The sequence below is a fragment of the Pseudopipra pipra genome, chromosome W (assembly GCF_036250125.1).
Source record: "Pseudopipra pipra isolate bDixPip1 chromosome W, bDixPip1.hap1, whole genome shotgun sequence".
In the NCBI taxonomy this organism is placed as follows: Eukaryota; Metazoa; Chordata; class Aves; order Passeriformes; family Pipridae; genus Pseudopipra; species Pseudopipra pipra.
This window is the reverse complement of record NC_087580.1, coordinates 44,869,739-44,897,112: the sequence shown is the minus strand read 5'-3', so window position 1 is coordinate 44,897,112 and position 27,374 is coordinate 44,869,739. Positions and strand designations below refer to the sequence as shown.

Below are 27,374 nucleotides of genomic sequence, written 5' to 3'. Positions count from 1 at the left end.
GAATCATAGAATGATCAGCCTTTAAAGATCACCTAGATTCATTAAATCAGGTTGCTCAAAGCCCCATCCAAACTGACCATGAATACTTTCCAATGATGGGGAATCCACAGCTTCTCTGGGCAACCTGTTTGTCAGAGACTGAAATAGTTAATGATTTATGCATTCCAGGAGTTTGCAGGCTTTGACTTTTGCCCTAAAAATGCAAGGAGATACCCCAGATGGACAGCTGAGCCCATCCCCTCAGTGCTAAGCCCTAAAAAGGCAAGAAGTTGCCTCAGAGGGGCTAAGTCCTAAAAGGCAAGAAGGTACCTCAGGTGGCCAGTCGGGCCCAGCCCTCCCTCAGTGCTAAGCCCTAAAAGGCAAACAACTCCTCATGCCAGGGAGGTGCAAAAACATGCTGAGGGTATATAAACTGACTGGTGACTTTGAGAATTTGGGTTCTCCTTCACCCCCACCGCCTGTGAATCAAGACCATCGCTCTCAAGCATCACTGGAGACCATCGCTCTCAAGCATCGCTGGATCCAGTGGGCGGTGACTATGTCCATTTCTTTTGCACTCTCAGCTTCTCTTTTCCCTTACTCTCATCCTGGTTTTCCTCTCCCCTAAACAGTTTCTCCCCCCCAAAAGTTATCTTTATGTTGCATTGCTTTATGACAACACCCAAACTGCTAGCATGCTTGTTGATACAGAATTGTTAAAATAAACCTTGCCAGTATATGTTTTCAAAGACCGATTATTCAGTGTTGTTTCACTCTAATCCACCCCAAGGGAATTATTGATAAGAACCTGGTTTACCCCCCCTCCCTTTTTCTGGGGCGGGTCGTAACATTTTTGGCGTAGTCGGTAGGATCCTTTGGATGTGGTGGAGTAATCGGTGTAGTCTAAAACTGATATTGAGGGCGAGTCAAATAGTGTCTGTCCCCTTGCTGTAAAATTATAGTAAGAATTTTTCTCCTCTCGGTGTGACCCGGGCACATCAGACCTGTTAAAAGGTTTCCTGGTGTGGCCTGGACCTGTTGAAAGGTTCTCTGGTACCTGGACCTGTTGAAAGGTTTTTCCAGGGGAGAGTCAAGCCGACCCTCAGAGGGTTAAGGGGGAGAAAGACATTAACCTGAGCTGGGTTAATGGTTGAGGCAAAGGGGATGGCACCCCCGGTTGAGTTATATGGGGATTATTCCCTCCTGATGTTTGTCCTTGGTTTAGGACTGTTTCTGGTAGGTGCTGTTTTGGGTGTTGTCTTTAGAACAGTGCGAAAAGAAAGATCGGCTATTCAGAGATCTACCGGTGAAGTGATAAGATCTCTTCAGGAGTCAGTGAGGACATTACAGGAACAATTAGAAAAGGAACACTTGCAGTTAACTGCTGAGCGTGAGGCAGCACGGGGAGAGAGGGAGATTAACTAGTTGCTTTGGTCAGCCCTGCAAGATGAGGAAGGAAAAAATGAAAGGCTTAAAAGGATACTGGAAATGAAAAATTGTGAATCACAAGACATCAATTTAAAATACCCTAGACCAGTGGATGTTAACAAATCCCTGTACCCCTCTGGGGAATTGGAAGAGTTTAAGCAAAGTTATTCAGAGGACGAGGTAATACATATGCGCCCCCTCATTAAAACTGAAACCACTGGCCAGGGGACAGGCAGGCAAACTACCACACGAACTACCCCTTACACGGGGGAATCACTGGCCAAAATTCAGGAAAAATACAGCCGTAAAGCCAGTGAATCAGAGACTGAATATGTGTGGAGGGTGTCCCTTACTGGGGGGGATCGGATTTTGCTAAGTGAAGATGAGGCCAGAGGATTTTGGGGCCCAGGGGTCTTCCTGACCACAAATGATAACCGAGCCCCATGGTCCCTGACCCAAAGAGCTGCCTACTGGGCAGGCGGGTTAGACCCTATAGAAAGGGGAGATCCTCACACGATTAAAACACCCACAATTGGCCACATTGTAAAAAGTGTACAAAAAACCGCATGTTTCCAATTACTGCACACAAAATTATTAGATCCACAACGAAATTCCCCAATGGAACTCGAGGTAGATCCACAGAGATTTCCAGTCTTAATTCGAGGTCTGCCTAATGCACTAAAAGTTTATGCTAAACAATTACAGGACCGCATAAAGGCAGACCTAGAAGAAGGGGTGTTCCACCAGGAATAACCTGGTTGGAGATAGCCCAAGAATTAATAGCTACTGGTCAGCAGCTGGGGTTCTCTGGTACCAGTAGCCAGAGAATACACTGCAGGAGGGCAGGGAAGGTCCAAAAACGTGCCTTGCCAAGTATTTATCAACAAAATGTGTCATCTAGCGGGAGAAAGAGATACAGTTTGTGGGTGGAAGGTATTGCAAAAGGAATTCCCTGAGAAGTGATGGACAAACTACCCACGGCTAATTTAGAATACTTGATAAAGCACTGGGATAAGATCAAAGAGCACAAGTCACCCCCTAGGGGCAGCCCCCCTAAGGAGTCCAACACTGTGATCCCCTCAGTCTCTCCAAAAACCGGACTAACCAGTTTGACCAGTTCTGAGTCAAGAAACTGGACTTACTGCTCTCAAGTAAATAAGCCAAAAAATGACCAGTGGGTTTATGAGAGAAAGCTTACAGAAAACAACCAGGGAGATATGGTAATTACTTTTCCTCTCGGCCCTTTTAAATCTTTAGTTACATTCGTGGTAGACACGGGTGCACAGGTCTCAGCACTCCAAACTGAAGCTGCTACTCAGTGTGGCATTAAGCCAGACAAAAAAAAAAAGATATGGGCAACTGATGTTTTTGGCAAATCCCGACCCCAGTACACTGCTCGGGTGAAATGCTGGTTACCTGGAGATGAGACAGCCACAGAAACTATCATGATTGTGGGGTCATTACCAGCTAACATCCTGGGGTTAGATCTGCTAAAAGGGAGGGCCTGGACAGATACCAGAGGGAGAGAATGGGTGTTTGGTCTCCCACCCCCCTCTGTCCGTCTGTTGCAAACTGCTCCAAGTCTGCCTCCTTCTAAAATAACAAATGTAAACCCCCACCCACTCCCTTTAGGAATACGTGAAGAAATTACCCCAGAAATTGCAGAATTGCAGGAGCAAGGGGTAGTTGTCCCCATACACTCACCATGGACCGTATGGTCTGTCCATAAACCTAATGGGCAGTGGCAGCTGCCAGTGAGTTACCTCGATGCTGACACTGGCTCACAAATAGCTGCTGTACATAACAAAGCTGAACTGATTGCCCAGATTGCTGATGTCACCACAGTGGACCAGACTCAGACAAGTACTATCACCCACTTGGAAAGTCTGAGACTTCAAATTCCCACAGGAAAATTAGCAGTGTGTATTCCCCCTGACACCTTGGCCACCCTAGAGCAAATAAAGATGCTGAGAAGTAAAAAGGAGTTCCAGCATGCTCTGAGTTTATTTGTTTTTTGGAGAAAACATGTTCCAAACTTCTCTATTATTACTGCCCTAGTGACATTATGCCAGATAAGAAAAGGAGTTGGATAAATAGATAGTTCCTTCTTTTTAATAATGGGTCCGTAGTGGGCCAGATTTCTTTTTTTTTTTTTCCGCAGGAACCTGCCAGCAGATGAGATCAAACTGCATGAAACCAATAAAGCTTTCAATTGCAGCAAGGGGCAGAAAAGATAACTGCCCCCACAACTGCTTCTATTATCAGCTTACAAGTATCCCATGAGAAAACGAAGTAGCAACAGGACTGAAGACTTATACTCTTCTTTGACGAGTTTGTGTTTTTATCTTAATAACTATGTAATATGCATGTCTGTATGTATTTTTGTCTCAGTAAGTTTTCAATATGTAAAAGTTTGCCACGAACATTGTGTTTGTGTCTCCTCTACTCCCAAAATTGCTTGTATTATCAGCTTATTAATAATTGTTGACTTATTTGTGTTTTTACATGAACAACTCGCTGGTAAGATTGTGTAAGACAAGCCATTTTATGTACTACTAGTTTAGTTTTTGCCAAGTTTGTTTTGTCTTTTTATTGGGAAGTGGGTTAGCTTGAGAGAAGCTTTTGGATGTGTGTAGTTCTGTCTCAATCAACTGAGAATCAAAAAACTCAATCAAATTTAGCCTGGGAGTTAGTACAAGAAGTTATGAATATTTGGAATCATACAAATATGTATTATATGCATTAACCCTCTGCCTCGGAAAGCATCAAATTTTATATTTGGCTAAATCTCACAAAATATTGACAAATGAAACTAAATCTAAACAAAACAAAAGAAAGTGTTATCTGAAGAGAACATAAGAAAGCCTTTTACCAGCTCCCAAGTAGCTCAGTGTTTTTTGATGTATAATTTCAAATATTTGTGTGTATGCTTGTAACCTCATTAATGTTAAGAAATTTGATTGTAGCCATTGAGATCCTATTACATCCCCTATGACTACTCACGGGGTGGAGAGAGTAACTAATGCAATTTAGCTTACTATGTTATTATAAAATTGTTTTTTTTTGAAGGGGGGGATTGCAGTGCATTGGGGCTATCTTTTCCTTTCCTTCACTCTTCTGTCTTCCTGTCCACTATACGAAAAGCACCGCCCACAAAGAAGATTCACAGTGAACGACAAAAGAAGAGAAATTATTGAATGCATAAATCACGGGGTGGTGTCAGAGACTGAAATAGTTGATGATTTATGCATTCCAGGAGTTTGCAGGCTTTGACTTTTGCCCTAAAAATGCAAGGAGATACCTCAGGTGGACAGTTGAGTCCATCCCCTCAGTGCTAAGCCCTAAAAAGCCAAACAACTCCTCATGCCAGGGAGGTGCAAAAGCATGCTGAGGGTATATAAACTGACTGGTGACTTTGAGAATTTGGGTTCTCCTTCACCCCCACCGCCTGCGAATCATGACCATCGCTCTCAAGCATCGCTGGATCCAGTGGGCGACCATCGCTCTCAAGCATCGCTGGATCCAGTGGGCGGTGACTATGTCCATTTCTTTTGCACTCTCAGCTTCTCTTTTCCCTTACTCTCATCCTGGTTTTCCTCTCCCCTAAACAGTTTCTCCCCCCCAAAAGTTATCTTTATGTTGCATTGCTTTATGACAACACCCAAACTGCTAGCATGCTTGTTGATACAGAATTGTTAAAATAAACCTTGCCAGTATATGTTTTCAAAGACCGATTATTCAGTGTTGTTTCACTCTAATCCACCCCAAGGGAATTATTGATAAAAACCTGGTTTACCCCCCCTCCCTTTTTCTGGGGCGGGTCGTAACACTGTTCCAGTGCCTCACAACCCTCATAATAGGAAATTTCTTCCTTATGTCCAATCTAAACCTACCCTCTTTCAGTTTAAAACCATTGCCCCTTGTCCTGTCAATACAGACCCTGGTAAAAAGTCTCTCTTCGTCTTTTCATATAAGCACCTTTTATATATTGAGAAGTTGCAATAAGGTCTCCACAGAGACTTCTCCAGGCTGAATAACCCCCAACTTTCTCAGCCTTTCTTCATAGGAGAGGTGTTCCAGTCCTCTGATTGTTTTCACGGCTGTCCTCTGGACCCACTCCAACAGGTCTATGTCTTTCTTGTACTGGGGGCCCCAGAACTGCACACAGTACTCCAGGTGGGGATCTCATCAGAGTAGAGAAGGAGAATCACCTCCCTTGACCTGCTGGCGATGCTTTTTTGATTCAGCCCAGGATACAATTGGCTTTCTGGGCTGAAAGCACATGCTGCTGTCTCATGATCAATTTTTCATCCGCCAGTACCAGGTCCTTCTCTGCAGGGCTGCATTCAATCCATTCATCCTATAGTCTGTATTGATACTGGGGATTGCCCTGACCCAGATGCAGGACCTTGTATTGGCCTTGTTGAACTTCATGAGGCTCACATGTACTGAGCCTGTCAAGGTCCCTCTGGATGGCATCCCTTCCCTCCAGTGAATCAACTGCACCACTCAGATTGGTATCATCTGCAAAGTTGCTGTGGGTGCACTCAATCCCACTGTCAGTCATAGAATCATAGAATCATAGAATCATAGAATGGTTTGGGTTGGAAGGGACCTTGAAGATCATCTAGTTCCAACACCCCTGCCGTGGGAAGGAACACCTTCAACTAGATCACGTTGCTCAGAGCCCCATCCAACCTGGCCTTGAACATCTCCAGGGATGGGGCATCCACAACTTCCCTGGGCAACCTGTTCCAATGCCTCACCACCCTCACAGTAAAGAATTTTTTCCTAATATCTAATCTAAACTTACACTCTTTCAATTTAACCCATTCCCCCTTGTCCTGTCACTACATTTTTTTGTAAATAGTCTTGCCCCATCTTTCCTGTACATTTCCTTCAGGTACTGGAAGGTCCTTCTCTTTTCCAGGCCAAACAATCCCAATTCTCTCAGCCTTTCCTCAGGAGAGGTGTTCCATCCCTCTAATCATCTTGGAGGCCTCCTCTGGACTTGCTCCAACAGGTCAATGTCCTCCCTGTGCTGGGGACCCCTGAACTGGACACAGTACTTGAGGTGGGGTCTCACAAGAGCAGAGTGGAGGGGCAGAATCATCTCCCTTGACCTGCTGGCCACACTGCTTTTGATGCAGCCCAGGACACGGTTGGCTTTCTGGGCTGCAAGCAAACATTGCCAGGTCATGTCCAGCCTCTCATCCATCAGCACCCCCAAGTCCTTCTTGGCAAAGCTGCTCTGGATCTGGTCATCCCCCAGCCTGGATTGATACCAGGGGTTGCCCTGACCCAGGTGCAGCACCTTGCACTTGGTCTTGGTAAACTGCCTGAGATTTCAGCACTCTGTCGTCGATGAAGATACTGAAGACTACTGGTCCCAGTACGGACCCTTGAGGGACACCACTCATTACTTGAACATTGAGCCAAGGGTCCACCACTCATTACTTGAACATTGAGCCGTTGATTTTGAATGCAGCCATTAGTCAATTCCTTATCCATCTAACAGTCCATCTATCAAACCCATCTCTCTCCAATTTCGAGGCAAGAATGTAGTGGGGGACTGTATCAAAGGCCTTACAGAAGTCTACATAGATAACATCAGTTGCTCTTCCCTTGTCCACTGATGCAGTCACTCTATCGTAGAAGGGCACTAGATTAGTCAGGCACAACTTGCCCTTGCTGAAGCCATGTTGGCCATCTCTAATCATCTCCCTGTTTTCCATATGTTTCCACATGTCTTCCAGGCAGATCAGTTCCATGATCTTACCGGGCATGGAGGTAAGACTGACTGGTCAGTAGTTCCCAGGGAACTCCTTACTACCCTTTTTAAAAATGAGTGTGATAATATAAAAGAAATGGGTGTGTAATAACCACAATCAGTATACTTCCATATAAGATAATAGTGATGCCTTAGGATTCTTAAGATTTGTAGCATATAGATTTTTAATATAGCTGTATAGTTTCTAACACTTGAGAATAGCAGTTAACTAAAAATCCTTTCTCACGCTTCATATCAAATTCCCAAGATTCTTCCAGTTTTGTTTAATGTTCTCTTCAAGGAAAAGACCTTAGCAAGTACATCTTGTTTGGGACATGTACCTAGAAAGATATCATTGTAGACAAAGCAACCTAGAAAGCCCGGAGAACTTGGAAAAGCTCCAAAGAAGGGATGTGACCTGAGGATGGTGATGATGATGAAAAAAGGGGTCCTGAGACCTCCGATTCAATTCTGGGGCAGACCTGAGGGAGGTTCTGAGGGTTGGACAATTTTTGGGTTGGATATATCCATTAGATATGATAATTAATTACAGCTATAAAATTGTAAAAGCCCAATACTATATTGTACACTATAGTGCACTTCTGTATATAGTGTGCCTTTAAGTGCTTTAATTAAAGACTTCTCTCTACTTTATCTATATTAATATTGTCCAGAAAGTTCTCTTCTTCCATTTTAGGCAAAAATAGTTAACTTTCTCAAACCTCTTTTTATACCAATTGTATGTTGTTTCTGTGATAAGCAGAGGAATACATAAGTATGTAAATTTTGAGATGGTATAATGAGAAAATCCAAAATGTTTCCCTTCTGTTGTATTAGAATAACCCTTAAAATTTCACAAAATTTTTTTCTTAAAGACTGGGATAACATTTCAAACCCCTAGACATTCAGTATTTAAATTGCCATACATATATAAAACACACAGAGCCAGGAAAAGCAGGTAACACCAAGTCCTGAAAACAATTCCTGATGCTTCAGTTATGAACTCATTGTAAAAGGCCCTTCAATTCCACTAAATTTCAGATCCTTTTATTTCAAAGAAATGATAGAATCATTTAGGTTGGAAAAGACCTTTAAGATCATTGAGTTCACCTGCAAACCTAACACTGCCAACTCCACCACTAAACCATGTCCCTAAGCAATACATCTACATGTCTTTTCAATACCTCCAGGGATGGTGACTCCAACAATTCCCTGGGCAGCCTGTTCCAATGTTTGACAAACCTTTTACTGAAATTTTTCCTAATATCCAATCGAAACCTTCCCTGGCCCAACTATCACTTGTTATTTTGCAGAAAAGACCAACAACCACCACTACAACCTCCTTTCAGGTAGCTACAGAGAGCTATAAGGTCCCTCTGAGCCTTTTCTCCAGAATAAACAACCTCAGCTCCCTCAGCCACTCCTCATAAGACTTGTGCTCCAGACACTTCACCAGCTTTGTTGCCCTTCTCTGGACTCACTCCAGCACCTCAATGTCTTTCTTGTAGTGAGGGGCCCAGAACTGGACACAGTACTTGAGGTGCAGTCTCACCAGGGCTGAGTACAGGGGGACAATCACTTCCCTGGTCCTGCTGGCCACACTATTGTTGATACAAGCCAGGATGTTGTTGGCCTTCTTGGCCACCTGGGCACACTGCTGGCTCATGTTCAGCCAGCTGTCGACCAATACCCCCACATCCTTTTCTGCTGGGCAGCTTTCCAGCCACTCTTCCCCAAACCTGCAGCCTGGCATAGGGTTGTTGTGACCCAAGTGCAAGACCCAGCACTTGGTCTTGTTGAACCTCAAGCAATTGGCCTTGGCCCATCGATCCAGCCTGTCCAGATCCTTCCTACCTTCCAGCAGATCAACACTCCTATCCAACTTGGTGTCATCTGTGAACTTGGTGAGGGTGCACTTGATCCCCTCATCCAGATCATTGATAAAGGTATTAAACAGGACTGGCCTCTGGGGAACTCCACTTGTGACCAGCAGCCAACTGGATTTAACGCCATTCACCACCACTCTTTGGGCCCATTCATTCAGCCGGTTTTCTACCCAGTGAAGAGTACACCTGTCTAAGCCATGGGAAGCCAGTTTCTCCAGGAGAATGCTGTGGGAAACAGTGTCAAAGACTTTACTGAAATTCAGGTAGACAACATCCACAACCTTTCCCTTGTCCACTAAGCGAGTCACCTTGTCATAGAAGGAGATAAGGACAGTCAGGTAGGACCTGCCTTTCCTAAACCCATGCTGACTGGACCTGATGAATGGGTTGTCCTGTACATGCTGCATGATGGCACTCAATCTCTTCCATAACATTCACTGGCACCAAGGTCAGGCTGACAGGCCTGTATAGTTCCCTGGATCCTCCTTCCAGTATTTCTTGTAGATGGGCATTATATTTGCTAACCTCCAATCAACTGGGACCTCCTCAATTAGCCAGGACTGTTGATAAATGATTGAAAGTGGCTTAACTAGCACTTCCGCCAGTTCCCTCACTACCCTTGGATGGATCCCATCCTACCCCATAGACTAGTGCATGTCTAAGAGGTGTAGCAGGTCGCTGACCATTTCCCCTTTGATTATGGAGGCCTCATTCTGCTCTCCATCTCTGTCTTCCAGGTCAGTGGGCTTGGTACTCTGAGAACAGCTGCTCTTGCTAGTAAAGACTGAGGCAAAGACATTCAGTACCTCAGCTGTTTCCTCATCCTTTGTCATTATGTTGCCCTCCACATCCAATAAAGGACGGAGATTCTCTTTAGCCCTCCTTTTGTTGCTGATGCATTTATAGAAACAGTTTTTATTGTCTATTACAGCAGTAGTGTAATGGTTTTGAGTTTAGGCCTTCCCAGGAAGGAAGGAAAGAAGTATTCCATCCTATTCCTTTACGTAATCCAACATATAAATTGACGGAGACAGAAGCCTCTCCCTCTCTTCCTTTCCGGCGAGGTTTGGAGACAGCAGACTCCCGCAGGTCGGTCTCACTCCTGTGGGGGAGCTGAGGCCTGGCCGGGCCTACGGGGCCTGTTGTTTCTGCCGATCTGGGGTCCGGTAGCGTGACGGTGGCATTTGGGTGCTTGTGCTATCCCAAGGAAAGTAGTAAGATATTCTTTTGCTAATTCTTTAGTTTGCCAGATTGTGAGGTTTTTTTTGATTGTGCATATACATTTTGGTTTTGTGCTTTTTCGTCCTTTTTTTTCCCCTTCCCTTTCCCTTTCGGGATTATATATAGTATTTCAACTGTATATAACTACTATAAGTAAATACATATATTTTAATATAGTTCGGCTAGTCTGGATCTTTGCATAGTTTTTTTTCTTTTGCTCTTTGCCGGAGATTTTGTACTGGGTCTTGGGGACTTGGCGGGGAGCCAAATCAAAGCTTAGACAAGTAGTCAGATTAAGTTCTAGTTGGGCTTTGGCCCTTCTAATTTTCTCCCTGCACAACCTCCCAACATCCTTGTAGTCCTCCTGAGTTGCCTGCCCCTTCTTCCAAAGGTCATAAACTCTCCTTTTTTCCCTGAGTTCCAGCCAAAGCTCTCTGTTCAGCCAGGCTGGTCTTCTTCCCTGTCAGCTTGTCTTTCAGCATATTAGGATGGCCTGGGTCTTTAAGATTTCCTTCAGCCTTCCTGGACTCCTTTGTCCTTCAGGACTGCCTCTCAAGGGACTCTTTCAACCAGGCCCCTAAATAGACCGAAGTGTGCCCTTCGCAAGTCCAAGGTGGCAGTTCTGCTAACTCCCCTCCTTACTTCTGCTACACTAGGCAGGAACTTGTCACCATTGTCCCCTATCCCTTAAGTCACTGAGTTCTGCCAAGCAGAGACAGGATAGGGAATCTTCTATATCATATGTCCTGTCTACCTGACAGCTCTGCCCCAGGGAAGGTAGGGCACGATTCCAGTAGTCTCTCTCTCTCATGCTCCCTGTTATTCCTTAACAACCTACTCACCACGTCCTGGAGCTCTGTCACTAAGTAGAGGTTTTCCTCTACCTGGGTGCACCTCCCCCAGGTGTGCTCACTGCTGCTGTCTGGTACTGGTATAAGAGTAGGGCATGCCCTGCAGCCTAACACCTGGGTATGTTCCCACTGGAGCTCTGCCTGGGAAGCTGCATCAGTCATATTGGGTGCAGAGTTTAGAGTGTTCATAGACTTCTGCCAGGTGGATACCATTGCTCCCTGGTCAAGTTGGAAGAGCTACAGTACCCTTCCTGCATGCCCTTACCTGCAAAATGCTCTGTTGGCTTGCCCTGGTCACTAGCACTCCCTAGGGGTTTCTTTTATATGGAGGTGGGGGAGTTGGACGTTTCTCCTGGCCCTGCCCAGGTCTTGTCAGCAGCTGTAGCACAAGCTGCAGGTTTCTGGCAGCTCTCGCGGCTCCCCAGGCTCAGGACACCCCCCTGTGCTATGAATCATGTTGGTACCGGAGCTGCTTGTCTCGGTGACTGAGTATTTATCTTGAAGGCACTAAGTTGATAAGTAAAGTCTTGTTACGTGAAAAAGTTTTATTAGGAGAACCAGATCATGGAAAGTTCAAAGAAATTTAGAAAATAGTACAAATGAAGCAGAGTAGCAATGGTCAGTACAATTTCTATATTTCATGGTACCATGTAGAAAAATTGTTAAAAATAGGGCCCAAATTAGAATTTTGATATTACTACAGACTGTCACAATTGTTATAAACTATTTTTCCTTAATATTCAGACTATGAGGCACATTACTAAAGACAAGTTTTAAAGTACTTTCTGTACTACTTCAAAAGCCATCATTTAGTTGTGGAATCAATTTTCTTAGGATTACAAGTGTATTGGGCATACGTGGCAAGGTTCTGGCAATGGACACAACATACACACAGAGATGTGACAACACCTGCAGGGCTAGTCTCTATGAGAAGAAGTCAGGGGCTGCCCTGTGCCAGACACAGCTGGTTCCAGCTGGCCTGGCAATGGTCCCACTTCAGGCTAAAGTTGAGACAATCAGCAAAGTTTGTGGTGCCTTTGTGAAAACATATTTAGTAAAGAACAAAAAAACCACCACTGGACAGACAGAGAAGGAGGGGGAAAAAAGGACCCATGCTGGAGCAGTTAGATATTTCCTGAAGGAACTGTGGCCCATGGAGAACCCCCAGAGAACCCATGCCAGAGCAGAGTTTTCCTGACAGGACGGTCTCCCCTGGAAGAGCCCATGCTGAAGCAGACTTTCCTGACAGGAACTGTGACCTGTAGAGAACCTACACCAGAGCAGGGGGAAATAAGGTACAAGAGGGAAGGAGCAGTAGAGAGCAACCATTATGTATGGACTGCAAACTCCCTTCCCTAATTTCCCTTGCACTCTGGGGGTGGTGAGTGGTAGAGGAGTCTGGAGTGAAGGGATGAATTTGAGCATGGGAAAGGGGGAAAGAAAGGTGTTGTTTTAATGTTTGTCTTCCTGTTTCTTACCACCTGAATTTATTTTAATTTGCAATAAATTAATTTTCCACAAGTCAAGCCTGTTTTGCCTGTGATAGTAACTGGCAAGCAATCTTCCTGTCTTTATCTTGACCCATGAACTTTCTAATTCTATTTTCTCCCCCCGCCTCAGTGAGGCAGGGGAGTGAGCAGGTGGGTGGGAGTTTGGCTCATAGTCAAGTATAATCCACCACAACAAGTTAAAGTGTGATCAGAAATTCACAAGGGATAAGTACAGGGACAGTTAAGTGGCAGAGAAAACCTCCACCTCAAAGTCCTTGAATTGCCAACTATAAGAAACCTCCTAGAATATTTTATACTTACACGATGCACCAAGTGTGGAAAGGATGAAAGCCAAGAGACTACTGACTGATACAACATAAAGAGGATCAACTTTATATTCACAGAGATCATCACTACCCATTGGCACTGACAGAACATTCAGAAGAACTGCCCTTTTGCAGCTGACCTATAACCAAAAGGGTCAATGGTTAACTACCATTTTAGTTAAGAAGGGTTTAGAAGACTAATCCACACAGTTCATTTTACCCCTTCCTCAGTTACTGGACCATGTCCTGTTCCATCCTGCTGGCTCTTCCATCCCCTATGAACTTCTGAACCTAGTTTAGAATCTCCCCTATGACCTTCAAGTGCCAGTAGACTTGTTCCTCTTTTTCTTTAAATGAGGAATGTAAAAGTCATCGTAACTAAATCAATGACAAAGTATGCATTACTAATTCATGGTCTACTGTAACAGCTCATAGTAGTATCAGCATACATTTTTAAACAGCGATTCATATCTCACTTGTTTACTATAAACATGTCTACAGCACTACTTACTGTTAATTTCAAAAATGTAAGCAATGAATATCAAATAAAAACAATTCTATACTAGTGTCTGTCATTTTCAGAGAACTCAGTGAGCAGCACACAGTGTCATCTTGGTTTGGTACAAAATAAAACCTTTACTAAACAATTCTTAAACAATTAAACTAGGCTAAATCAATATAAAACTCGGGCACTTAAGTTAAATGCCTCAAAATCACATGACTTGGGATCATGACTTAATATGCCCCATAAAAGCCTTTATGCTAAAAAATATACAACCTATTTAGGTATTTAAATAAGTGTATATCAAAACAACAATAAAGACAAATCTAGCCACCCTCAAGTACAAAAGGCAACCCACCTCTGATAGTCTTCCCATCATACACTCCTTTCTCTGAGCGGTTGAAAAAGAACAAGAGAAATTAAATTTTAACTCTACCTGTCTCTTAACAAATAAATGTTTATCTCTGCCTTGTAAGGAGATAGACAAGACTGAATAGTGAAGAGTTGGTGAAAAGAATTAGAGTAGTTTTACATCAGGTGTTGTGTCTGGAAAACAGTTAATACTAATTCAAATATTAATCACGGAAGATATTTCTGCCAAACAAATTGCTTTGGATTGATGCCTGTTGTATATCAGCACTATAAGACTTCATACTCAAAATATAACTAATAGCATTTTAATAAATTTCACCTTTCCCCAGCTTATTTTAGAGTTCACCCGCCAGAGATGCAGCCAGATGCAACATCTAGCTGTTCACTAAGATCAATTATGTCTAAGCTACTACCTCTATCTTCTCACGTTTACTCATAGCAACATTTAGCTACTACTAGTTCAAATTGTAGTAGAAAGAATAATACATGCGATGAATGTATAGGATAAGCAAGTAACCTTCACACAAATAGCAGCTGTACTACAGTATGTTGTTTATTTTTTAAAAAAGGTAAAAAATCCTTTTAAAAAACTAAAGCTGTAATGAATCCTAGAGTACAAATGCCCAATTTCTGGCTTGTAATCTCTTGTTTCTAAATTATAAATTACAAAATTGTATTGACAGAATAACTTCTCTCAGAGTAACATTCAAAATGATGTTTAGAACTGTACCAATGGTGCACTTTCCCACTGTCCTCCCAAAAGAATTGAAGTCTGACTCTACACACATACATTGTTTGAATACTGCTCCATATTATTTTCAAAATGACTGGAACAATACAGATACATTTCTAGAATGGTACTCCCAGTTATCGAGAACTATACTTTAGGAAGATATTAGCAACTTACTTGTGGGACGTTCTTTTCTTCATCATGCTTGCAGAGACTCCTGCATGACCTACAATATAAATGATGGAATTATTGAACAATAAAATGTGTTTATACACAATGTTAAAAAGGTATCTTATAAAAAAGTTCTTTTTCAAGTAAAAAAGATTAAACACATCATGATTTATCAATGAGTTTCTACAGTGGAAGGCGGCTGAGGAGACAGGCAAGGACTATGTATCCATGAAGCTAAGTGAAGAAGTAGGAAGTTACTGATGACAACTGTTACAAAAAGCTGAACTTAACACAAAGGAGACAGAGGGTAGTCTTTGTTATAGATAAATGACTACAACAGTTGAGGGAATCAAATGGCTGTGTCCCCTGAGTTGATAATAATAATAATCACCATCATCAAATACATATATTCCTGAGTTAGTGAGATCAGAATGGGTAGGTGTATACATGGCTCAGCCAAACTGATTATAAAAACTCAGTATAGAGCCAAAATCAACTATAAAGACTCAGTATAGCACATATAGTATAAAAACTGTACAAATAACAGAAAGAACATTGAAGAGAGCAACAGGCTTGAGTTGGTTTCAACCCACATATTTCTTCCCAACGACTGGGGATGCCCAGCATCGTGGAGACCAGTAATGACAATCACATTTGCATTGTGATTCAATCGTGTATTGCAACTGCTATACTCTACTAAATGCAATTTGTACTTGCACTGTGATTTAAGTAAATTGCTGTATCATTCTGCTAAATCAAAGTCCCACGTAATGTCAAATAACTTCATGTATTGGGTTTGCATGGCCAGGTTTTGGCAGGGGGGGGGGGCTACAGGGGTGGCTTCTGTGAGAAGCTGCTAGACGCTTCCTCCATGTCTGACAGAACCAATGCCAGCCGGCTCCAGGATGGACCCACCACTGGCCAAGGCCAAGCCAATCAGAGATGTTGGTAATGCCTCTTGTGATAACATATTTAAGATGGAAAAAAAAGCTTATTGTGGCCAGAGAAATCTGTGAAAGGAACTCTGCAGACGCCAAGGTCAATGGAGAAGGAGGGGGAGGAGGTGCTCCAGGCACCAGAGTTGAGATTCCCCTGCAGCCCATGGTGAAGACCATGGTGAAGCAGGTTGTCCCCCTGCAGCCCATGGAGGTCAACAGGGGTGCAGAGATCCACCTGCAGTCCATGAAGGAGACCCAGGCCAGTGCAGGTGGATGCCCGAAACGAAAGAAGGCTGTGACCCTGTGGGAAGCCCATGCTGGAACAGGCTCCTGGCAAGGACCTATGGACCTGTGGAAAGAGAAGCCCACATTAGAGCAGGTTTCCTGGTAGGACTTATGACTGTGCCTGAAGGACTGCACTCTGTGGAAAGGGACCCATGTTGAAGCAGTTCATGAAGAACTGCAGCCTGTGGGAAGGACTCACACTGGAGAACTTTGTGGAGAACTGTTTCCCACGCTGGAGCAGGGGAAGGACTCCTCTCCCTGAGCAGCAGCAGGAACAACCTGTGATGAACTGACTGTAACCCCCATTCTCTGTCTCCCTGCACCACTGGGGGGGAGGAGGTAGTGCCTGGGAAGGAGGGAGGGGTGGGGGCAAGGTGTTTTTAAGATTTATTTTACTTCTTATTATCCTGCTCTGATTTTGTTGGTAATAAATTCAATTAATATCCCCAAGTCGAGTCTGTTTTGCCCTTGATGGTAATCGATGAGTGATCTCTCCCTGTCCTTATTTCAATTCATGAGCCTTTTGCTATATTTTCTCTCCCCTGTCCAGTTGTGGAGGGGAGTTATAGAGTGGCTTTGGTGGGCACCTGGCATCCAGCCAGGGTCAACCCACTACAAGAAACTTAAGTTGATATTAAAACATTAAACCCTCTACACATGGAATATCTAAAAGAACCCAGTCAGAGAGTGTTGGACATATGCATGTTATCAATAATAAACCCCCTCATATCTGTAGAAACATTCAGAATTTCATCTATGGATGTTTAAATTCACACCTACAGAGAAATACTTAATTGAGGCTTCTCTACAGATCCAAGCAAATTCTTTAACATTATGTGCATGTTCCAAGCATAGCTTTGGTATATGTCTTTTGAAAATTAATTTTCATAATGTCACACAGGAGTTAAGCACTGAAAGTGCAATTAACCTTAAAAGTTTTCATAAATATTTTAATATTTGGATTTTCATATGGAGAAGCAAAAGGACATATATCATGTGACAGAAGTGGTAGAATTAAAATAAGACTACATATGTTTTGTTTCCAACACTCAAGTTTGTACTGAATCCATGGAAAGATGCCACTCCAGTTTTAACAACAGCTGGAATTTTAAGTTTTCAAAAATTAAGCCCTCTATGCAAATAGCTATAGTAAAGATACTATTTGCAATTTTTGAGTATTAAAAGACCAATTAAATAGAACTTCCCTTTGAATATATTTATAAGAATTATCAGCGAGAAATTTAAAGATATCTCAAAAAGTATTAATAGAAACCCAAAAGACTTTGAGACTTGACTGCAACAACTGAACAAGCATTCTCATCATATCATTAGCCACCTCTTAGTTATATGAGGAAACAAGTTTAAAAACATACTTATTTAAAAAAAAAAAACACGTTCTCACAAAGTAAAAAAACCCACGAACACACAGAGTTCATGTTTTCCGTTACTGGTTGATTTGACTAAATCAGTTCAAGTAGTTAAAATGCTATAAAAAGCACACCCACATATCTAACAGGATGGTTCAGCACAAAACTTGTTTTCTGTCCTCTGCTCAGAGACTCTGAGTCTTATTATACAGTACATTTAGCCTTCCGAAACAAAAGGAACCCTAAAGATATGCAGAAGGAAGATCTATTACAGAAGCTGCAAAAAACACAAAGGAGAAGCTATGCACACAACTCAGAATGAGTGTTTGCCCTGTTTAGTAACTGTTCACCTTAAGCACCTCTTATTTTTATAGGACTGAAGTTCTACAGCCAGATGTCTTTTTTTCCTCTCAAATTCACTTAAGTTCAAAATTTCTTGGTCGTTCATACACGATCTCCATGAATGAAATGACATGTACCAAACTACAACTCTGAACTAAGAGTCTGAGAGGAGACTACCCTTTTTTGCTGTCAGATAAAAATGAACTTGACAGTTCCTGACTGATTTCAAGAACTTGCTTGTTCATGGATCTAGCTCTAAACAAAAGCCAACTAAGTAAACTGAATACAGCTCAGTTTCTTGTGTTGGTAGCTTAAGGTAGTGCCCAGTTTAATACAAAGTTATGGCATTTAGATGAAGAATGTGAATATAGCCAACTTACAAGAAAAGATGGTAACAAGGTACATGAAGAACCCAGCACAAGAAAGACACGGACCTGTGTATTGGGTCTGGCTAAGATGGAGTTCATTTCCCCATAGCAGCCCTCACAGTGCTGTGCTTTGCATTGGTAGCTAGAAGGGTGTTGATAACACACCAGTGTTTTGGCTACTGCTGAGCACAGCATCAGCACTGTAACATTCCTTCCTCAATCGAGGGTAAGATTCTGGGAGGGGACCCAAGTAGGCCAGCTGACCCAAACTAACCAAAGGGATATTCTATACCATATGATGTCAGCTGAGATATAAAAGCTAAGGAAAGGAGCAGGAAGGGGGGCATTCATTGTTTCCAATGGCTGCCTGCTAAGAAACCACTAGGCGTTGTTGAAGCCCTGCTTCCCGGAATGTGGCTGGACATCACTTGCTGATGGGAAGTAGAGAATAAATCTTAGTATTTTCTGCTTCGCTTTTGCACGTGCAAGCTTTTGCTTTTGCTTTAGTAAACTGCCTCATCCCAACCCACAAGTTGTTTTCTACCTTATTCTCTCTTCCCTTTTCCAGATGGAAAGGGGAGGGATAGAGTGGCTGGGTGGGCACTTGGTGTCCAGTCAAGGTCAACCTACTACAACCTGTTAGAGTGAGTCCAGAGGAAGGCCACAAAAACAATGCGCAAATGCCTCTTAAACACTGACAGGCTTGGAGCATTGACCACCTCTCCAGGAAGCCCATTCCAGAGTTTGACCACCCTCTCAGTAAAGAAAGGCTTCCTAATGCCCAGTCTAAACCTCCCCATGCACAGCTTTGAACCATTCCCACACATCCTATCACTGGATACCAGAGAGATCAGCACCTCCCTCTCCACTTCCCCTACTCAGGAAGCTGTAGCGAGCAATGAGGTCACACCTCAGCCTCCTTTTTTCCAAACTAAATAATCCCCAAGTCCTTTGCCATTCCTCACAGGACATTCCTTCCAGTCCTGTCAATAGCTTTGCTGCCCTTCTCTGGATGCATTCAAAGACCTTCACATCCTTCTTAAACTGTGGGGCCCAGAACTGCACATAGTACTGAAGGTGAGACCTCACCAACACTGAATCCAGATGGATAATTGCCTCTTTTGACCAGTTGGTTCTACTGTACTTGATGCCCCCCAGAACACAGTTTGCCCTCTTGGCTGCCAGGGCTCACTGCTGAGTCCTATTGAGCCTGTTGTCAACCAGCACCTCCAGATCCCTTTCTGCAGGGCTGCTTTCCAGCCACTCCTCTCCCAATTTATACTTGTGCCTGGTGTTACTCCGTCCTAGGTGCAAAATCCAGCATTTTGACTTGTTAAATTTCATCCCATTAATCACAGCCCAATGCTCCAATCTATGTACCAACATTAGTAATTAGATAAATAATTAGATGTGCACCATGCAAGCACCATATATTGGTGGTAAAAGCATGCCAAATCACCATCGCCAACACAAAGGAATAGTTACTAACCAATCTTATTTGTGAAATATTGTCTGATCCATGTGAAGATAAAAGTCCAGGAGGGAAGAAGGAAAAGATCCCTTTCCACTCTCAGAGCAGCAGTCTCCCTAGGGCAGCAGTCTCTCTGTTTCGCTCTTCCATGAAGCAGCTGTAGCTGGATCTCTGCCAGTACAACACGAGGGGGTATCCAAGCCCTTGTGGCCCATCGTCTAAAGTGAGGGTCTTCTCTTCCGTGGGCTGCGTTTCCCAGGACAAGGGCGCTTCACCAAGTCATATCACGAAGCACAGGGGTCTTCGTGACGGTCCTTATCTTCAGGGGATTCAAGTTCCCTACAGAGCTCTTAGGCTCTGATCTCAGGTTGCTAGCTTAGCTTAGCAGCAGCGGCGAGGGGGGACCAAGGTCACTCCCTCTGCATTATTTCTCCGTCCCGGTCCAGCTTTCCAGGACGCTTTGAGCTTCTCAGCTCCTCTCTGCAGTGCATGCTGCACTTCACCCCTCCCTTCTAGGAGGTGAGGGGTCTCCAAGGAGTTTGGGGTTTTTTTGGTTTCAGTTCTTACCCCAGAACTCTGTCTCTGTCTGCAGAGCTTAGTCTTGTTCTCTCTCTCTGCTGCTGGCTCTCTTTCTCTCTCGAACAACTCTGTGTCTTCCTTGGCTGCATGCTGTTTGTTGCTCCTTATCTCTTCTGGCTCTCTGCCACTGCTCTCTGGATGCTGCTCCTGCTGCTGCTCTGTCTCTGCTCACTCACGGTGGAGAAAACTTCTTTAGCTTTCTAGCTACAGGTACTTAGCCCAGTTTTACACTGTTCCAAGTCCCTGGGGGGGGCCCAGAGGCCCCAAGGGGCTCCGAGCCCCTTCCTCGTGGCTCTACAACATGGCTACCTCTTCTACAACCACTACAACTACCTTCTCTTCCGTTCTGCTTGTGATATGTTTATATTTTGCAAAAGTGCTCATTGGCTCAAAACTTCAAGGGTCACCACCCCCTGGGGTTTTACCATTTTATAACTTCAGGGGGAAAACTGTTTCCCCCCACCACAAGGATATCTTTCATTCTGTATATTTTACTTTTTTTCCCCAGGGATTAAAGGGAGAAATAAACTCTCATAGTATAAGATAGACATAAACATCTTACACTAAGGCAACAAATCAGCTGCACGGAGAACTTTTAAAATTCCAAACAGTTTGTAAAGTTTCTTTATTTGTAAATATATGATGTTGTAAGTATTACTATGTCTTAATGACTTAAGACATTTGAGAGCAAATAAAAATATTTTAATATATTAATTTTTAACATATATAATAGAATCACAGAATGGTTAGGGTTGGAAGGGACCCTAAAGATCATCTAGTTCCAATCCCCCTGCCATGGGCATGGACACCTTCCTGTCCAACCTAGGCTTGAACACCTTCAGGGATGGGGCATCCACAACTTCTCTAGGCAACCTGTTCTAGTGCCTCACCACCCTCACAGTAAAGAATTTCTTCCTAATATCCAATCTAAATCTATCCCCTTTCAGTTTAAAGCCATTCCCCCTTTTCCTTTCGCTCCCATGCCCTTGTAAAAAGTCCTTCTCCTTCTTTCTTGTAGGCCCCCTTTAGGTACTGGAAGGCTGCTATAAGGTCTTCCTGGAGCCTTCTCTTCTCCAGGCTAAACAGCCCCAACTCTCCCAGCCTGTCTTCATAGGAGACATGCTCGAACTCTCTGATCGTTTCCGTGACCCTCCTCTGAACTTGCTCTAGCAGATCCACATCCTTCTTATGTTGGGAGCCCAAGAGTTGAAAATAGTACTACAGGTAGGGTCTCACCAGAGTGGAGTAGAGGGGAAGAATCACCTCCTGCAACTTGCTGGCCACACTGTTTTTGATGCAGACCAGGATACAATTGGCTTTCTGGGCTGCAAGTGCACATTGCTGTGTCATATCATACACCAGCACCCCCAAGTCCTTCTCCTCAGGGCTGCTCTCAATCCATTCTCCATCTAGCAAGTATTTGTGCTTGGGATTGCCCTGACCAAGGTGCAGGACCTTGCACTTGGCCTTGTTGAACTTCATGAGGTTAGCATGGGCCCACCTCTCAAGCCTGTCAAGATCCCTCTGGATGGCATCCCTTCCCTCCAGCACGTCAACTACACCACACGATGTTGTTGGCAAACTTGCTGAGTGTGCACTCGATCCCACTGTCCATGTCACTGAAAAAGATGCTAACAGTGCCAGTCCCAATACCAATCCCTGAAGAACACTACTCGTCATTTGTCTCCACTTGGGCATCGAGCTGTTGACCGCAACTCTAAGTGCGACCATCCAGCCAATTCCTTATCCACTGACTGGTCCACCCATCAAATCTACATTTCTCCAGTTTAGAGACAAGGATGTCATACAGGACAGTGCCAAATGCTTTGCGCAAGTCCAGGTAGATGATGTCAGTCGCTCTTCCCTCATCCACCACCTCCGTAACCCTGCATAGAAGGCCACCAAATTTGTCAGGCATGATTAGCTGATGATGCTGATAGTCTCCTTTAGCAGAGAATGCCAAACATAACAAGCAAAGCAGAAACTTTGCTTACACAAATTATCCTGAAATGTCTAGTACCACCTCAACAGCTTCTGACAGAAGCATAATTGGCATTAGTAGTTCACTGTCAAATGTCCAATTCAAATGAAGACATTTAAAAATTTCCCAAAAATTTCAAGGGCAATTGGCAATTGTGGGGGTTTGACCTTGGCTAGACACCAGGTGCCCACCAAAGCTGCTCTATCACTCCTCTCCTCAGTTGGACAGGGGAGAGAAAATATAATGAAAGGCTCATGAGTTGTGATAAGGACTGGGAGAGATCACTCATCGATTACCATCAAGGGCAAAACAGACTCAATCTGGGAATATTAATTGAATTTATTACCAACAAAATCAGAGCAGGATACTGAGAAGTAAAATAAATTTTAAAAACACCTTCCCCCCACCCCTCCCTCCTCCCCATGTTTAACTTCATTCCCAATTCTCTACGTACTCCCCCCAGTGGCACAGGGAGATGGGGAATGCTACTGCTTCCTCCTGAGGGAGAGGAGTCCTTCCCCTGCTCCAGCATGGGGTCCCTCCCACAGGAGCCAGTCCTCCACAAACTTCTCCAACATGAGTCCCTCCCACAGGTTACAGTTCTTCATGAACTGCTCCAGCATGGCTCCCTTCCATGGTCTGCAGTCCTTCAGGAACAGGCTGCTCCAGCGCAGGCTTCCCACAGGTTCACAGCCTTCTTTTGGGCATCCACCTGCTCTGGCGTGGGTCTCCTCCATAGGCTGCAGGTGGATCTCTGCTCCCCCATGGACCTCCATGGGCTGCAGGGGGACAGCCTACTTCACCATGATCTTCACCACAGGCTGCAGGGGAATCTCAGCTCTGAGTTCTGGTGCCTGGAGCACCTCCTCCCCCTCCTTCAGTGACCTTGGTGCATGAAGTATTGTTTCTCTCACATATTCTCACTCTCCTCTGGTCACAATCACTTCTGCGCAATAACTTTTTTCCCCTTCTTAAATATGTTACCCCAGAGGCGTTACAACAATTGCTGATTGGCTCAGCCTTGGCCAGCAGCGGGTCCATCCTGGAGCTGGCTGGCGTTGGCTCTGTTGGACATGGAGGAAGCTTCCAGCAGCTTCTCAGAGAAGCCACTCCTGTCGCTCCCCCCCCCCAAACCTTGCCATGCAAACCCAATACAGCAATAAATTTCCATAAATCTTTCGAGTGAAAAATTAGCATATCAAGTATTTTGCGGTCAAGCATGGTTTGGTCTCAAGCAATAATGTGACTTCAAAGATGTTAACAGTAATTAGAAAACAATAATGGAGTTTTATCAGATTCTATATACCATGAATGTCATTGAATGGATTTAAGTTCATAACCTTTACCTCCTTCTGACTACGAAATGACAAGTGCTACTGTTTTAACTCGCACATTTCAAGAAATTCCATGTTTTAGACATCATTCGAAATAAACTCTGTACAACTTATTTGCCATGAATGTAAAACCAGAAGTTAATACTGAATATGAGAAAAAAAACTCCAAAAAAACCAAACACTAATTATTGGATTTGTTTTATGGTTCTTTATAATAAGCAGCAGAGTCAAACTTGGATAGATCTGAGGAAGAAAATATATATGGCTCAATCTCTCATGACTACAAAGTTAGGTATTTTCAAAAATGAAAAGTCAAGAACGAAAGAATTAAGCATTTAATTATCAGTGTGCCTGTGCTTTTTGAGTCTGGATTAATTCTGCCTAATGTATCCTTAAAATACTGTTAAATTCAATAGCAAAACTAGGAATCATGTTTCTGAATGCTTCTACCTTACAGAGAAAGAAAAAGAGTAAGACAACACAGAAATAAAATAAACATTCTTTGAGGGCGTGGACTCTAGAGCAAGTACGCACATTTCAACTGGGGGAGGTAGGAGGAGAGAAAAGGCAGAAGGATGGGAGAAAGCTACTAGCAGTGTTTTTAGTTGTCATATCAGATGGTACTCTCCATTCAGTCCATCAAAATTAGATGGACTCTTCAAAACATACCACAGTTATTCTCAGAATATCCCATCTTTATGTCAGGTAGCAAAAGCTGAACATTTTAAAATTATATTTCAGAATCTACTGTGGAAACATATAATCACACAAGAATTATTCTTGATCTGATGTCTCTTTCAGAATTACTTTGAGTAACTTAAATATTCCAGAGAAGTGTTTATTCACACCTAATATTGCCTGCCCAATGTCAACTTTAAGAGTTTGGGAAACCGGACCAGGAAAGAGTGGTAAAATGAATTCCGAACTTCCCCAAAAGATTTCATTGCATCTTAAAGTAGTTGAATCTTGGAGTGGGATCTCTTCTTTATTCCCAAGGACAGTACTGGTAACAGCTAGGAAGGACTGTAAAGGACCATGCATTACATTTGTACAGAATAAAACAAGTGATCACTAGGCTCAATAAGTTGAAATATAAATATAAACACAAGGTGTTGTGGTTTAGGAATGGTATTCCCCAATTTAGTGTTCCCACTGAAAACACCCCAGACCATGTGCCACTTGCTCACTTACCCCTGCCCCATAGCGGGATGGAGAGGAGAATGGGAGGCACAAAAAGGTAAAGATCATGGGTTGAGACAGTGTCTCAGTTTAACGAGACAGAAGTGTTTGCTAAGGAGAGCGAGTTATAAGGAAAACCAAGCTCCTCCCTCTAAGCAATTGTAAATCCGAAATTAAGAGGCTCTAGTCGAGGAAATGTGGAGAAAGAAAAAAATAACAGCCCTTTATTAAAGAATATATGTGTATAGGTAACACAGCAAAAGAAAAACAAACAACAATCCTGCACCCAAATTCCCACCACAAACAGTTAAGTACTTTTCGCCTTTTGGCGCAATTCTAACCATGGCCAGCAGGGGGCGCTGTTGGATCTCTGGAGGAGCAGAGGCTGCAGTTGCTCTCCGATGGCCGGCAGGGGGTGCTGTTGGGCTCTGGTGGCTGCCACGTGGGATCCCGGTGCGCGGGAGGAAGCCGGATGGGGACCCCCGACTGAAGGGGAAAGGAGGAGGGGAAGGGTAATCTTCCTGTGGACTCACGCTGTCAAAGGCTGCGGCTGGAAACTCCTCTTCCTTGTCAAAGGACACAAGCTTCCCCCGGCATGGAAAGAGGAGGGAAGAAAAGCAGCTTTTCCCCCTCAGAAATTCCTCTGCAGATCGGCACTCGCTTCTCCGTAGAAATCCCAGGCAGTTCGGGCAGTGGGCAGAACAGCGCGTGAGGGAACGGAGGCGAGCCGGGGCCAAAAGCAGCCAGGTGACCTCGCCGAGAGCAGAAAACCTCGATCCCGGAGCTTTCCTCTTCCCCCTAACACCCCCCCCCCCAATTCTGTCCCGACACCCAGTCCCTACCCCCGAAGGAAAACAAAACCAAACCTGAGTTCTCCCTACTCCCCACCCCCGGCCTCGGGTAGAGGGAAACAAAAGAGTCCTGCTTCTCACCGAGAGGAGTCGTTTAGCATATCAATAAGACAGTCATTAAGGTCTAAGCCAAGCAAACACCAAAACCTGAAAGACTCATCCCCACCCGGCCAAGCGGTTAGTGTGAAAAAATTCACCAGAAGCTAATGAAAAAGGAAGAGAAACTATAACAGATAGGAACAATTTACTGGAAACAGTAATAACATAAGAACAGCAACAACAATCCTAATAACAAAATGTACAAGATAGGCGAACAATTCACATGCGATTGCTCACCAGGTGCTACTCGACCGCAAGCCCCGGCAAACCAGAAAAGAAGTGACCCCCCTTTTGCACGGTGTGAGGTGGTGTAGAGTAACTCCAGGGTCCTGGCTGTGCCCCTCCTGGCTGCTGCAAGAGTTAACCGTGTCCTGGTTTCAGCTAGGGTAAAGTTAATGTCTTCTCAGTAGCTGTTATAGTGCTGTGTTTTGGATTCAGGGTGAGAATGGTGTTGATACTACACTGATGTTTGGTTTTTTTGCTGTCATGTCATAAGTCAAGGACTTTTTTTTTTCTTGTCTCATATTCTGCCAGTGAGGAAGTACACAAAAGAAACTAGGAGGGAGCATAACCGGGACAGGTAACCCGAACTGGCCAAAGGGATATTCCACACCATAGAATGTTATGCCCAGTATATAAACTGGGGGGGAGTTACCCAGAAGGGGAGCCTATCTGGGTTTGGGAAGGGGGGTCTGGCATCGGTCAGTGGGTGGTGAGCAATTGCATTGTGCATCACTTTCCCCCTCCCCCCCTTTTTATTATCATTATCATTACTATTATTGTTATTATTATTATGTACCACTCCTATTGTATTTTACTTTATTTTCAATTATTAAACTGTTCTTATCTCAACATACAAGTTTTACTTTGATTCTCCTCCCCATTCCACCGGGGTGGGGGGGTTGAGCAAGCAGCTTCGTGGTGCTTTATCTCCAGCTGGGCTTAAAACCATGACAAAGGGTAATCACAATTTACCTACATAAATTATATTGGATTATGCTAATGAAAAAAAAATCAGGATTCACCTATATTGAGGAGAAACATGCACTAATTAAAAGCACAGGCAGAATGCCAAGGACAAAGGAGCTGACTGATCTACTGAAACTATATCCTGGGAAGCTGCTCTGTATTTTAACAAAATCACTGAGGCTGCAGACACATACTCTACTGTTGTAAAAAAAAAGAAACACGTTTGGCTTTCCTTCATTTTCCATCTTTAGTGTTATCCTTTATTTCTCAAGATGGAACTATTAAGTCTGTTTCCCAGTAGAGGTAGACTTCAAAAATCTGGATACTTTAGACAAATGTATTTTTCTCCTCTTTTAAACCTACTTTACAGCACATAAAAGCCTTTCCTTTTGTTAAGATCTGATTAGTGAGAGATGCCTCTGCCGGAATTAAGGTGCAAATAAGGTGCAAACGAGACCATATGCTGAAGTCAATAATACAGATTTTATTTAACAATAAATATGAGGCAGAGAGATAGAAAGAAATAAAAAAGAGGGGGGGGTGGGGGGGGTGGGGTGGTGGAAAGAGAGAGATATCTCAAGCAGAAGATAGTCACCACCTGTGGATCCAGCCCCTGACCCTGGGCTTCTCAGTGGTGGGGGTCCCAGAATCATTCTTCTGGGGGGACCACCTTTATACAGTCCAAGTTCCAGGTATCCACAAGGTGGTCACAGATGCTGTTCCCATAACTTGGGGTGATATGTGTTTGAGCAGTTGCTTCCTTTCCCACAGTTTGCCACAGTGGGAATTTTTGTCCAGATTCATTACCCAGGATGTGCTAACCAGATCTTGCCTCTGCCAAGCCTGAAATTAGCACCTTCCTGTTGCAAATTCCTCCCTTCTGTG

At 43.7% G+C, this 27,374-nt stretch overlaps 1 protein-coding gene and 1 long non-coding RNA gene across 2 annotated transcripts in view; one reads left to right on the top strand and one right to left on the bottom strand.

The window, feature by feature from the left end:
* Positions 1–27,374, bottom strand: part of LOC135405124 (spindlin-Z-like) — a 71,325-nt gene that overhangs the window by 9,246 nt on the left and 34,705 nt on the right. The window contains exon 3 of the mRNA XM_064639839.1: positions 14,733–14,781. Within this exon, the coding sequence (XP_064495909.1) occupies positions 14,733–14,781 (49 nt within the window). The remainder of the gene's footprint in view (positions 1–14,732; positions 14,782–27,374) is intronic.
* Positions 1–27,374, top strand: part of LOC135405133 (uncharacterized) — a 70,942-nt gene that overhangs the window by 18,943 nt on the left and 24,625 nt on the right. The gene's annotated exons all lie outside the window — the stretch shown is intronic.